The 12,676-nt window shown below is 44.0% G+C and overlaps 2 protein-coding genes across 2 annotated transcripts in view; one reads left to right on the forward strand and one right to left on the reverse strand.

The window, feature by feature from the left end:
* Positions 1-600: 600 nt before the first annotated feature.
* On the reverse strand, positions 601-5,031 carry arsk (arylsulfatase family, member K). Its single transcript, XM_063194390.1, has 8 exons — positions 4,699-5,031; positions 4,488-4,617; positions 4,182-4,341; positions 3,531-3,843; positions 3,108-3,279; positions 2,421-2,645; positions 1,797-2,000; positions 601-1,508 (listed from the first exon to the last, which is right to left on the reverse strand). The coding sequence occupies exons 1-8, from the start codon at positions 4,813-4,815 to the stop codon at positions 1,234-1,236; spliced, it is 1,596 nt and encodes a 531-aa protein (XP_063050460.1). The 5' UTR covers positions 4,816-5,031; the 3' UTR covers positions 601-1,233.
* Positions 5,032-5,086: 55 nt separating this feature from the next.
* skic3 (SKI3 subunit of superkiller complex) overlaps positions 5,087-12,676 on the forward strand; it is a 30,960-nt gene continuing 23,370 nt past the window's right edge. Inside the window, exons 1-12 of the mRNA XM_063195056.1 lie at positions 5,087-5,179; positions 5,924-6,019; positions 6,280-6,423; positions 6,876-6,967; positions 7,100-7,175; positions 7,662-7,802; positions 8,128-8,223; positions 8,463-8,571; positions 8,978-9,118; positions 10,681-10,782; positions 10,984-11,108; positions 12,192-12,278. Of these exons, the coding sequence (XP_063051126.1) occupies positions 5,930-6,019; positions 6,280-6,423; positions 6,876-6,967; positions 7,100-7,175; positions 7,662-7,802; positions 8,128-8,223; positions 8,463-8,571; positions 8,978-9,118; positions 10,681-10,782; positions 10,984-11,108; positions 12,192-12,278 (1,203 nt within the window). The 5' untranslated portion in view covers positions 5,087-5,179; positions 5,924-5,929. The remainder of the gene's footprint in view (positions 5,180-5,923; positions 6,020-6,279; positions 6,424-6,875; positions 6,968-7,099; positions 7,176-7,661; positions 7,803-8,127; positions 8,224-8,462; positions 8,572-8,977; positions 9,119-10,680; positions 10,783-10,983; positions 11,109-12,191; positions 12,279-12,676) is intronic.

Genomic DNA, 12,676 nt, shown 5'->3' on the forward strand with positions numbered 1-12,676 from the left:
TTTTTTAGTTCCTAATGAAGTTCCCAACTCTTCTTTCTCTTGGCTTGTTGTCCTATGCTCCATGCTGTATGGTGTGGACTTTGAAAAAATGTCGCCCTCATCTGGCCTGGAATACTATAGCCTACCTAAAGGCAAAAGCAAGAGCCACTTTTGGAAAGGCCTATTTAATTTGGCACAAGCTATGTAATAACTAATGCAATATGTGATGCAGTGGGCAATGCTGTATGGCTCATTAGAACAAACCAATACATAAATACACAAATAAGTACATAAAAAACTGCAGCACAACGTAAATACAATTCAACAATTATTATTCACCATCAAGGCATACATTTCCAACCATTTTCAATAAGCAATGAAAAAAGTGGGGCAAGGGGGCTGCCATATGATCAAGCATAATGGAATATTCCACTCTAGACAGACAGCTACAAAATCCCTCAATTCACTAGTTCTACTCAACAGAGCAACATATTTTACAAAACAGATATTTTGAGGCTTTTTGACTGAACGGCCTGAGACTGGGTTGCAACTGTTGGCCAAGGTTGGGAAATGAAACCACAAACCTCGGTCCCCATGGGTGTGCAAGCGCATCTATGGATGGGTGCCTTAGCGCCACAGCACTCCAAGATGTTTATAGTTCTTTATTCTGTGCCTGACTTTTTGAGCAAGTCAAACACAGAGAAAAGGTTATTTGACCAGACTACTTTGAACACCCATTTCAGTGTCATGCCGTATGCAGCAGGGGTGGGCCCCAGCCCCCCACCCCCAGGGTAGGTGAGTCTAGGGATATCAGAGGCAACAACAAAGGCTTTAACTGGACTTTACGCTTTGATGCAAAGTAACTAGTAATCAGTGAGTAATCAAGCCCAGTAAAGAAAAAAAAGCAATATAATAAATATACATTTCAGGAACAATTGCATAGAGTGTAAGACAACTCCACATAAATCAGGAGAAACCCCCAGTGATTGGTGAAGCATAGAATGGCAGGTACCCTGGATAGGAGAAGTATGGTGGGGGAAGTTGTGTAAGAAACACATACATCCAGTGCAAGGGTGCACTTCCCGACAGGAAGGGTTGTACGCGTGCTCTGATGGTTATGCAAATACTGTAGGCCTTGTTCTTTGATCTAGAAGTCAGAGTGACATTTGGTACCCTGGAGGCTGTTTTTTTTAAGCAGGCATCTATCCTCCCCTTCATTACAGTAAATAAAATACAGACAATAAAAAAAATCAGTCACTGGACGCCCAGCAGCCAGTCATCTATGGCTTTCTCGTTGCTCAGTGGATCTTTTTGCCAGTCCAGGTGCCAGCGCAGGTTGCCGATGACTTGGCTGTAGTTGGCTCCCAGGCCCAGTCTCCACCAGAGGAACTCTTGCTTATTGTAGAGGTGCACCTCTTTAGAGACGCTGGGGTAGTCTACCACAGAGCGCAGCTGAAGGTCCAGACCACGGACTAGCTCAGATGAGGAGGGGGCCAGGTTCCTCAGTTCATCTTTATCCTTTGAAAGGTCTGGGAACAGGGAGAACTGAGCATTACACCAGACCAAGTGATCTCTATCTACATACAGTCAATAGTAAGCCACAATTTAAACATTGCACTTAAAAAGTAAGGTTCGAAAAGGTTAATACGCTATCTAAATTGTTTTATGGAAGATGTGTGTGATTAACCACCCACACTCTAAGAAATAACAAATCCTTTGTATAAAGCGGGTGCATATGTGGTTTAGAAGGCTTAAAGGCTTGTTTCCTCATTAATTTTTCCTAATTAAATCCTTACTTAATGTCTAAGGGGGCTCACCAAATAACTGTGGTGGGATGCTAGTGCCATCCGCATAGGCGATGTACTTCCATCGGCCCTGCCTCAGCATGTACATGGAGGCATTAGCATTGCAGCCATGGTACTCGCTCAGCACCCAGCCTGGCCTGGAGCTGTTGGTGCCGTACAGCAGGGGCAGCAGAGAGTAGCCACTCAGGCCATCGGGGCTCGGGATGCCAGCCAGCTCTGAGGGGGAAATTATGGTGTTACATTCAGGTGTTAATCCCATCTTGAGAAGGTAAAAACACTGCCACAAATGCAATCCAACCAGCTCTGAATCAACTGATAATTCAGACTCAAGACAGGTAACAGGACCAGAAGTCACCTGTGTGGGAAGTAAACTGTGAAAAGGTCTTTACATTTGAAGTGGGACAATGACATCTCTGATTACATGTATGGCAAAACACACTGCACTCCATTCTACAATAAAAATGGCTGAACAGTTAAATTCATCTTCTTTGAGAACTTACATAATCTATATCAGTAAACTAAGTTCACCAGTACAAATTCATAACAATCGCTACAAATAAAGTCGACTGACATAATATTTATGAGATGAGAAAATAACAATGTATAACTGTCTTATTAAAGTTAGTTTTCACCCACCCATTAGGGTGGGGTAAATGTCCACCAGGGAGACGGGCTGACTGATCTGCAGTCCCGACTTGATGCCTGGTCCCATAGCAACCAGAGGGACATGGGAGCTGCCCTCGAACATGGACATCTTGTAGAACTGCCTGTGCTCCATGGCCAACTCTCCATGGTCTGAGGTGAAGAGGAGAACCGTGTTGTTCAGCAGCCCCGTGTCACGAAGGGCTGATATCACCTCACCTGTGAAGAAAGAGTCATGAGCAGAGATAGGGAATAACCATGTGGTATATTTCAATTAATTTGCCATCAATGCCATGCGTTCAGCAATGTCATTCACAAACCATTTAATGATGTGAGTGTATTGCTGATGTAGTAATGTTACAAAGTATTTTGATATATGTACTGTAGTTGTTACCAGGGCTATACATTATTATTTTTTCATCACTAGCCAAATTTGGCTTGTAGATGTTATTCGTACAAGCCAAACATACACTCAGTACCAGTCAGAGTAGCTAGTAAGCTTTCTTTTCCACCAGCCAAATTGAATACTGGCTGGTCTTAATTCAGAGCCCTGGTTGTTACTATGTTACTAACAGGCTCTGATTGTTTATTCAGGCAGAATTGGCAGCTCTTAATCAGCAATGACCTGCTTCTACATTTCATATTATAGCATATTCATTGAACACATCAGTTTGTTCATACCCAGCATGCTATCCGTTTCTGCACACATGGCGTAGTAGTATGCTCTGATGTCCCTGATCTCCTCCACAGTGAAGTTGGAGCTGCAGTTCTTGGTGACGGTGGAGTAGTAGTCTACTGGGTGCACCTCGGACACCGGCAGCCATCTTGGTACAGTAATGTGCTCATATGACACCTGAGAGACGTCAAGAAAATACCAGAGAAGAGTCAAATATTTGAAGTTAAATCACTCTTTTCTGATACTGGACAAGTTTCTCATGATGCAAATCCTTGCACAACAAAGAATAATACGTCATTCAAAAGATCACACCAAGTTATGAAATGAAAATCTTGAAAATCTCGAATTTGATATTGTACCATGCAATAGCTACTGTAAGTCTGCACTCTGTCCCAAGTTGAGAAGGGAATGAAATGCCAGTGCAGTACCTTCCGTAGCCAGTAGGGAGAGGTGCGGAATGTGGAGCCCCCAGCGTCGGGCCCCAGGGAGTCCGTCTTGTACGGATGGGGTAGATTGAGGCCCAGGTACAGGGCAAAGGGCTGGGACTGTTGCTGCCCCGCGTTGCCGTTGCCGTTGGCACTGGCGTTGCTCCTGCGTATCCACTCGGAGGCCAAGTCTGTGTTCTTCCAGTCGTGGGTCATGACCCGCACGGTGGAGGAGTTACCCACCAGGTTCACGACAGGCCGGCCCTCCTGGCTGAGGAGAAACGGCACGTCTCGAGTCCAGGCCTCCACACGGTTGCTGATGGATGGCAAACAAACAACGCTGGTATGGCCATGGAGTACAGTCATGGCTGATGTATTGTACTGTATGTCAAAGAGCTTGTTGACACGCACGCACACACACGCACACACACACACACACACACACACACACACACACACACACACACACACACACACACACACACACACACACACACACACACACACACACACACACACACAGAGCTGCCTCTGTCATCCAATTTTGAAATCCTTTGAACATTGTGTATACTATACAGTACAATGAGGCCCTTGGATCCCCTCACCCCCCACCACACCTCCCTGATCAAGTAATTATTTTAAAGTGTCCCTTACCTGACAGAGTGTCCTCCTGATGTGAAGTCTAGTTTTCCCAAGCTGAGTGTTCGATATCCACTCTGCTGCAGCTGATTCATCCATGTGGTGGCATTGGGGTCAAGGCACTTGTAGTTGTTCCATGATTTAGTCAAATGCACAAAGCGACCGCTCCACATGGCTGATGAAAATAAATATTTTTTATTATTCAATTTATTGTATTTTGAAGGATGGCCATACAAAATAACATTAAAAGAATCAAGAGGGGCAATCAAGTAACTTCTCAAACTAAACCCATCATGCATACTGTTGAAGGAAATTACTCACCTGCTCTTGAGGGACAGCATATGGGAGAGTTTGTATAGGAATTTAAAAATATTGCCCCTAATTGTCGCATATAGTTGGTGTAGGGCAGCTGAACAACATCATTGCCTGGGGCAAATGTCAACCTTCCATCCTTCAAGAGAGTACAGATGTCAGACATTCACTTTTTTTGACTGAGAAAAATCACTAAACAAATGACATCAGTAATACTTACGAATGCATCAGACATCACCATCACAATGTTGGGTCTTGTCGCAGCTGATGGTCTAAAACCCTGCACAGTATTTTGACAAAATACTGCAAAAGCAACAAAGAAGAGTTGGGACATCATTCTGTCTAACGATAGTCCTCTGTCAAACTGAAGCCTAGTCACGAGACAATAATCACTGTTCCTGAAAGCAAACGTGAACCACCATAAATGTCACTGAACTCAGCCCATCTTTTCAGCGGAAAATCTCCGAGCCTTTACCTTTAGACTACACTGCAAATGACACAAATAAATAAATAACAAGTTTTCAGTTTTGCACATCTCAAGTCTCTGCCTCTAACTTCCTTGATAACACAACGCCTACAATTCGCATTGCATTGTGGGGCATATTGTAGTTTCACCCATGGTTTCACAGGAACAGAGCTGAATGCTTTCGTCTGTCTGATTCACTTTTCCCATTAGCCTTGATTGCTGCACAAGACAGCAGGTAACTATGTACTCTTGTGTATACATAATGTATTAACAAACTAAATGAGAAAGATATGCTGTTGACTAAAATGATCTAGATCTAGGTAAGCTACGGTTTATGAGAACTAAGTTAGCTAGCAACCTGCTGGCTAAAGCTGACTTGCAGAACATTGCAGTGGTCAGTGGGCTCACTTTCGTCAGCAGTTTGAATGAATCAGCCATATGAAAATAATAGGCAATGACAGTAAAAAGTCAGTATTGGAATTACGATATGATTGTGTGTCATTATGCAGCATCGCATAGTCAGCTTTGATGGTGTGTCTGATCTGTCATGCTGCTAGCATTATGAACTCAACTTTGTCAACACTGCCAAGTCTGCTGTCTTGACTTCACTAGGGACCATGCCATCACTTTCACTACAAATTCAGTTTTCTAGCTGCGTCTAGTCAGTCAGTAAAGTCAACCACGTCTTTCAGTGAGCAAGAGTTTGATTGTTTCGTTATTATGGCAAATAGCCTTGACGATTGAGAAGTAGCAGCCTTGTATCGGCTGATGCTTTCTGGGTCTAACTACTATACCAAGACACCTGTTTGGATTTTGCAGTTTGAGTTTCACGTTCAGATATGCAGTAGGTAGTTGTAGTTAGTTCTAGTACATCAAGTGATTAGGAATGCAGTTAATAAAAAGAAGTCTTGTGGAGGTCCAGTTGTGAACATCAAGTGGCCAATGTATTCCTTTCTAATGTCTAATGCTTTCCCCCCAGGACAGGATGTCGAGCAAAGAAGTGAAGGCTGCACTGAAGAGTGCAAGGGAAGCCATCAAAAACAAAGAATATAAAGAAGCACTTAAGCATTGCAAGGTGTGTTTTTGGACTTTGTTGGAAACAAGTATCAGAAATAATTCCATTTTGCTTTATCACACTTCAAAGATGTATGCCTGTGTCATTTGTGTTGTCACCTCACGTATTGTGCCAAGTTTCAGCCTAGTGTATTCAGAAATCAGTTTTACTACAACTTACTATTTACTACTTACTACAACTTAAAATATTGGGGTTTTTTGTCAGCAAAGCTGACTTTATTCGCTGTTCTGTCTATCGTGATTCTACTTTTGTTTTTCCAGAATGTTCTGAAGCTTGAGAAGAATAACTACAATGCCTGGGTCTTCATCGGGTTGGCGGCCGGGGAGCTGGAGCAGCCTGACCAGGCCCAGGCAGCCTACAGGAAGGCAGCGGAGCTGGAGCCGGAACAGCTGCTGGCATGGCAGGTCAGAACATATGCCTCTTTACTAGGAACTTATGAGCTTCTGCCACTCTACTGTGGTTAGCTTGGGACTCTGCAGAATGCTGGCCTCCACGTTGGGAAAGTGCAGTAGAAGGGACAATCAAATTCGAGCTCCGTGCTAGTGCTGTTCGGTACAGACCGGGTTCGTCAAACATCAAGTGTTGTCAAGGATTTGTATTGTCCCAAAAATTTCAATGGACCGCTTTCACATTGGATGTTGGGAGAACTATTTACTACCAATTTTCAATAGAACCCAACATCATTCATTATTAATAGAATGGAATATAATAGAATAGAAAATAATAGAATGACTTTTATTGTCAAATGCAATATAAACTCTGCTGTAAACATTGAACTGAACTGAAGCAGTATTTTGTAGTGAAGCATTGTTTTTTTTTTACTACACAGCTGAACACGTTTTGTTTGTCTTTGCAGGGGCTAGCAAATCTATATGAGAAAAACGACCAGGCTGATGGTAAAAGTGAACTTCCAGCAGTTTACCAAAAACTCATCACATTGTATGAAAGGTAAGATCTTACAGTAGGTCATTATTGACACACATCATGTGATGTTCTCTTATAATCATGTACGCTGTGGTATTGATAGAAAGGTGAAGGACTCTTGAGAGTGTGATCTGCCTGACCCGTCTGTATCCTCAGTTCAGACAAAGCTAAGTGCCAAGAGGTGAGCAGGAAGCTGGTCGATCTTCATCTTCAAGAGAAAGACTACTTGCAGGTGGGTATTAAAAAATAAAAAACCCAATATGAACTCATATTGGCAAGTGGATGGTTTTATGCAGGTGGATCATCCCGCGGATGCAGGTGTGAGTGTGTCTGTGTGTTTGTGTAGGTAGATTGTGTAGTTGCAACTTTGGACCGTGGTGATGTGTCTGTGTGTGTGTTTGTGTTGTTACAACTTTGGACCATGGTGCGTGTGTATGTGTGTGTGTGTTTTGTGTAGGCAGATTGTTGTAGTTACAACTTTGGACCATGGTGCTGTGTGCGTGTGTCTGTGTGTGCGTGTGCGTGTGCTTGTTTTGTGTAGGCAGATTGTTGTAGTTACAACTTTGGACCGTGTGTGTGTGTGTGTGTGTGTGTGTGTGTGTGCGCGTGCGCGCACGTGTTTGTGTGTGTTGTGTTAGCAGATTGTTGTAGTTACAACTTTGGACCGTGGTGCTGTGTGTGTGTGTGTGTGTGTGTGTGTGTGTGTGTGTGTGTGCAGGTGGCCCGTGTGTGGCGGCGGCTGATCCAGCTGCAGGAGGAGGGCGGGGCTGAGGGGGCGGAGCTTCTGCAGCTGTGGAGGGAGATGACACGCCTCCTGCAGGACAGCCAGGAACAGCAGGACAACGAGACACAACAGCATGTGAGTGGACATGTAGTGTGTGTGTGTGTACGTGCGCGCATGCACAATCTTATGTATAGTATGTGATTGCACCTGTACCCTTGTCTGGTACTTAAGTCCCTAGTCCTTGTGGTGAGTTGAAAGATGTCTCAGTCTGAAGATATCACAAATCATCCATGGAATGCCCGATTGTCAGAACTTGTCAGTTTACATGTACCGTATCTCTCTCCCTCTCCCTCTCCCTCTCCATCTCTGTCTCTCTCTCTCTCTCTCTCTCTCTCTCTCTCTCTCTCTCTCTCTCTCTCTCTCTCTCTCTCTCTCTCTCTCTCCCTCTCTCAATTTTCAGCTGATCACTGCATATGAGAAAGCCCTCACTCTCACTGAAGTTCCTAGTGAAGACCACAAGAAGCTTTCAATGGACTTCATCACGTGTCTCTCAAAGGTGTGTCAGGAACTGCCAGGCCTCCTCCTCTTTTAGCTGAAAACACAGTTACTGCGGTGGAAATAGATGGTTTTGTTTTTTTCCGTTAAACTTAAATAATTGATTGTACACTTCAGGTGCTAAGTATGTTTTCTTTTGTGTTTATTCAATGACCGAGGACTGTGTTTCTGTCTTCAACCATGCTTTATTGTAAGTACAGTGTTAAGTTCACACATCGAATGTTTTGCTTGTTTGTTCAGCTTCCACATGAAGATGCCAAACTGAAAGAAGTCTGTGAGGCGATGCTTTCCTTGTACCCCTCATTACCGTTCCCCTTGGAAAAGCTGTGTTCACACTACATCCAGTCAGGTAAGGTTGTGCGATAACTACCTGAGCAGAATTCTGTGTAATAATAATGTAAGTAATGTACAGCAGGGATTATGACTGCATGTTACATATATAGTAGGCCTACTGAATGCTGCGTGCATGCTTTACTGTGAATGTGTTGCCCATCAACACAGCTTGTTGCGTAGTGTTGTGCCCTGTTCTCATAAATTGTGTGATGGCCACAAAAACCACGTAACAATCTACACACGAATGTAGAAGACAAAAAACTATGAACATTTTATGTTTCAGTGAGTCCACAGAGAAATAGATTCAAGATTCAATACTGTATTTGTCACATGCTTTGCTGTTCTGGCACAATTGTACTGTATGTAAAATTATACATATAAAATATACCTACAAAATGAAGTCTGTTCTATTCTATTATCAGGGAATAGCAGTGAGGAGGCTGTGGACTGTTTCAATCGTCTCCTGGAGCTGGATGCAGGGAGTGGAGCCGCTCAACTGGGCCTGGGGCTCAGGGCTGTGGAGGACAAGCAGTATGAGGACGCCATTAAACACCTAGCTCAGGGTGAGTTAACTAACCTGCACTAGGACGCCATTAAACACCTAGCTCAGGGTGAGTTAACTAACCTGCACTAGGACACCATCAAACAACTATCTCTGGGTTAGTTAACTAACCTGCACTAGGACGCCATTAAACACCTAGCTCAGGGTGAGTTAACTAACCTGCACTAGGACGCCATTAAACACCTAGCTTAGGGTGAGTTACGGTAACTAACCTGCACTAAGACGCCATTAAACACCTAGCTCAGGGTGAGTTAACTTTACGTTTAAGCAACACCTTAAGACACATCTCTTCCTGGAGGCTTATGGCTGCTAGTTCCACAAGCACTTTCACTTACATGCATTCACACACACGCTCACACACTGACGCGCACGCGCACTCACACTTTCCAACACAACACTCTGTGAAGCGTCCTTGGGTGTTTTGAAAGGCGCTATATAAAACGAAAGTATTATTATTATTATTATTATTATTATTATTATTATTATTATTATTAACTAACCTGCACTAGGACGCCATTAAACACCTAGCTCAGGGTGAGTTACGGTAACTAACCTGCACTAAGACGCCATTAAACACCTAGCTCAGGGTGAGTTAACTAACCTGCACTAGGACACCATCAAACAACTATCTCTGGGTTAGTTAACTAACCCTACACATATGCGTTATAATGCCATTAAACACCTAGCCCAGGGTGAGTTAACTAACCTGCACTAGGACACCATCAAACAACTATCTCTGGGTGAGTTAACTAACCTGCACTAGGACGCCATTAAACACCTAGCCCAGGGTGAGTTAACTAACCTGCACTAGGACACCATCAAACAACTATCTCTGGGTGAGTTAACTAACCCTACGCATATGCTTTATAATGCCATTAAACACCTAGCTCAGGGTGAGTTAGCTAACCCTTCACATGTGCTAGCACACCATTAAACACCTAGCTCAGGGTGAGTTAATTAACCTGCACTAGGACGCAATTAAACACCTCTCTCAGGATGAGCTAACTAAAGCGGCGTACACACACATTTCTAGCTTCTCGCTTGCTCGCGTACTCGCCACTCTTTCATGGAACTTTCGCTGAAAGTTCTCGCGGCTTTAACTGGCAATGTACCGGCGAGAAGTACTGAGCTCTCCCTTCCAATTGGTTACTCGCTTACTCGCCTCGCTCGAAGTTAAAATATTTTCAACTCGGGATCTGCCCACATCGCATCGCTTGTACAGTACTCGCCTACTCGCCTGCTCGTCTCGCTGGAACACATTGACATTCTATTGACTTTATTCGCTGAGCGAGTAACTAGTAGCGACGTGTGTGTACCTTAACCCAACTCACCTGCTCTAGGATGAACTTAAACACCTAGCTCAGGGTGAATTTACTTACAAAACTAATCCTACGCATCTGCTCTATGATGCCATTAAACACCTATCACAGGGCGAGTTAACTAACCCTTCACATATACTCTATAATGCCATTAGACGCCTATCTCTGGGTGAGTTAACTAACTGTTCACATATGCATTGAGGGTGAGTTAACGTACACAACTGCCTGTCATGTTCTGTTTCAGGACTGAAGAAGACGCCCTCCTGTTTGACCGGGTGGTGTGGGCTGGCTCAGGCCCATCTGAAGATGCACAGATACACAGACAGTGCCAAGTCATGTGGCCAGGGTATAGTATAGTATGCTTTACATGCAAATTTCCATTCATGTGTGTGATGGAGGAATCAGCGTAAAGGAAACATGTATTTTTCACAGAATGCACTTCTAGGAATACAATTTTTGTCTCTAATGTAATGTTAGAAGAAGTCTGTGTACAGTATGTATGTACAGAATATAAAGTACAGTGTGTGTTGGTTTGTTCCTCGTTCAGGACTTGGGTGTTGTAAGGACGGTGACACAGAGTTGAGGGAGAAGCTGCTGAGACTGAGAACGGAGTCACTTGTGAAGAGCGGCGCTGCAAACACACTCGATGAGGCACTGAACACACTGACTCAGGTACAGCACTGAACACACTGACTCAGGTACAGCACTGAACACACTGACTCAGGTACAGCAGCACTGAACACACTGACTCAGGTACAGCACTGATGAGGCACTCAACACACTGACTCAGGTACAGCAGCACTGATGAGGCACTCAACACACTGACTCAGGTACAGCACTGATGAGGCACTGAACACACTGACTCAGGTACAGCACTGAACACACTGACTCAGGTACAGCACTGATGAGGCACTGAACACACTCACTCAGGTTCAGCAGCACTGATGAGGCACTGACTCAGGTACAGCACTGATGTCCAATCAGCCTTTTCTCGACAACGTGACCTCGAACAACTTCTGTTTTTGAAGCGAAGCAGCCAGGGCTGACCAGCAAAAACACTTGCCAACCAGCCAAATGCTGGTGAAAATTCAGTTTGGCTGGTAGATAAGAACTTATCGGTAAGACTTTACGGATCGCTAATAAGGTGGTAATTTCGTGTTAATTTCATAGTTATTTCATAGTTATTTCAGGATAGTAACTGTTTGTTTTTAGTAACAACAGCAAAGTGTGTGTGTGTGTGTGTGTGTGTGTGTGTGTGTGTGTGTGTGTGTGTGTGTGTGTGTGTGTGTGTGTGTGTGTGTGTGTGTGTGTGTGTGTGTGTGTGTGTGTGTGTGTGTGTGTGTGTGTGTGTGTGTGTGTGTGAACAAAGTGTCACCATGCTGCAAGTGTGGTTATTGAAAATGGTTATTTTGCTGTTGTTACTAAAAACAAACAGTTATTACCCTGAAATAACTATGAAATTAACATGAAATTACCACCTTATTAGCGATCCGTAAAGTAAAGTGTTAAGTGAGTGAGTGTGTGTTTGGCTAGTAAAATAGACATCTACTAGCCGTTTTGGCTGGTGATGAAAAAAATAATTTCGAGCCCTGGAAGCAGGTATAAATGGCCACTGGTTTCTGGCAGAAAACGGGGGCATGTAGGTTTATGTCTTTGCCACTGGATGCAACTTATACCTGCTTTCAGTGCAGCACAATCACTGCATGCACTTGTGAAGGAATTGGTTACATTGGCGCATCGTCTCTTTCTCCCCAGATATCTGACTTCAGCAGCTGCCCTGTCCTGATGTCTCTCAAAGGCAGAGTCTACTTGCTGAAAGGCCAAACGGACCAAGCACTGCAGGTAAAGTATGTGGCTGTCATATCCGTGAATACAGGATGACGTATTGTCCATGTTAAACAGGGGTGGCGGACCTTTTTCATTCGAATGGCCACTTCAAATTCATCCGAGGGCCATACAAGTCCTCCGAGGGCCACATTATGAACCAAAACAAGGATTTGCCCCTGCACTTTAGGCCTATATTGAAGGCAGCCAGCTTTAAAACAGACCCCACCTTCTCTACCCCCCCTGAACATAGCTTAATTGTATTGCAAATGTATTTATGAAGTTTCCTTTACAAAATATGTGATGTGAAGCTGGATTACATTAAAACTACATCGGGGGCCGGATAAAACAGCCTCAAGGGCCGCAAACGGCCCTCGAGACATCGGTTCCCCACCCCTGATGTAAAATCTAGAACG

The sequence above is a fragment of the Engraulis encrasicolus genome, chromosome 3 (assembly GCF_034702125.1).
Source record: "Engraulis encrasicolus isolate BLACKSEA-1 chromosome 3, IST_EnEncr_1.0, whole genome shotgun sequence".
Classification (NCBI taxonomy): domain Eukaryota; kingdom Metazoa; phylum Chordata; class Actinopteri; order Clupeiformes; family Engraulidae; genus Engraulis; species Engraulis encrasicolus.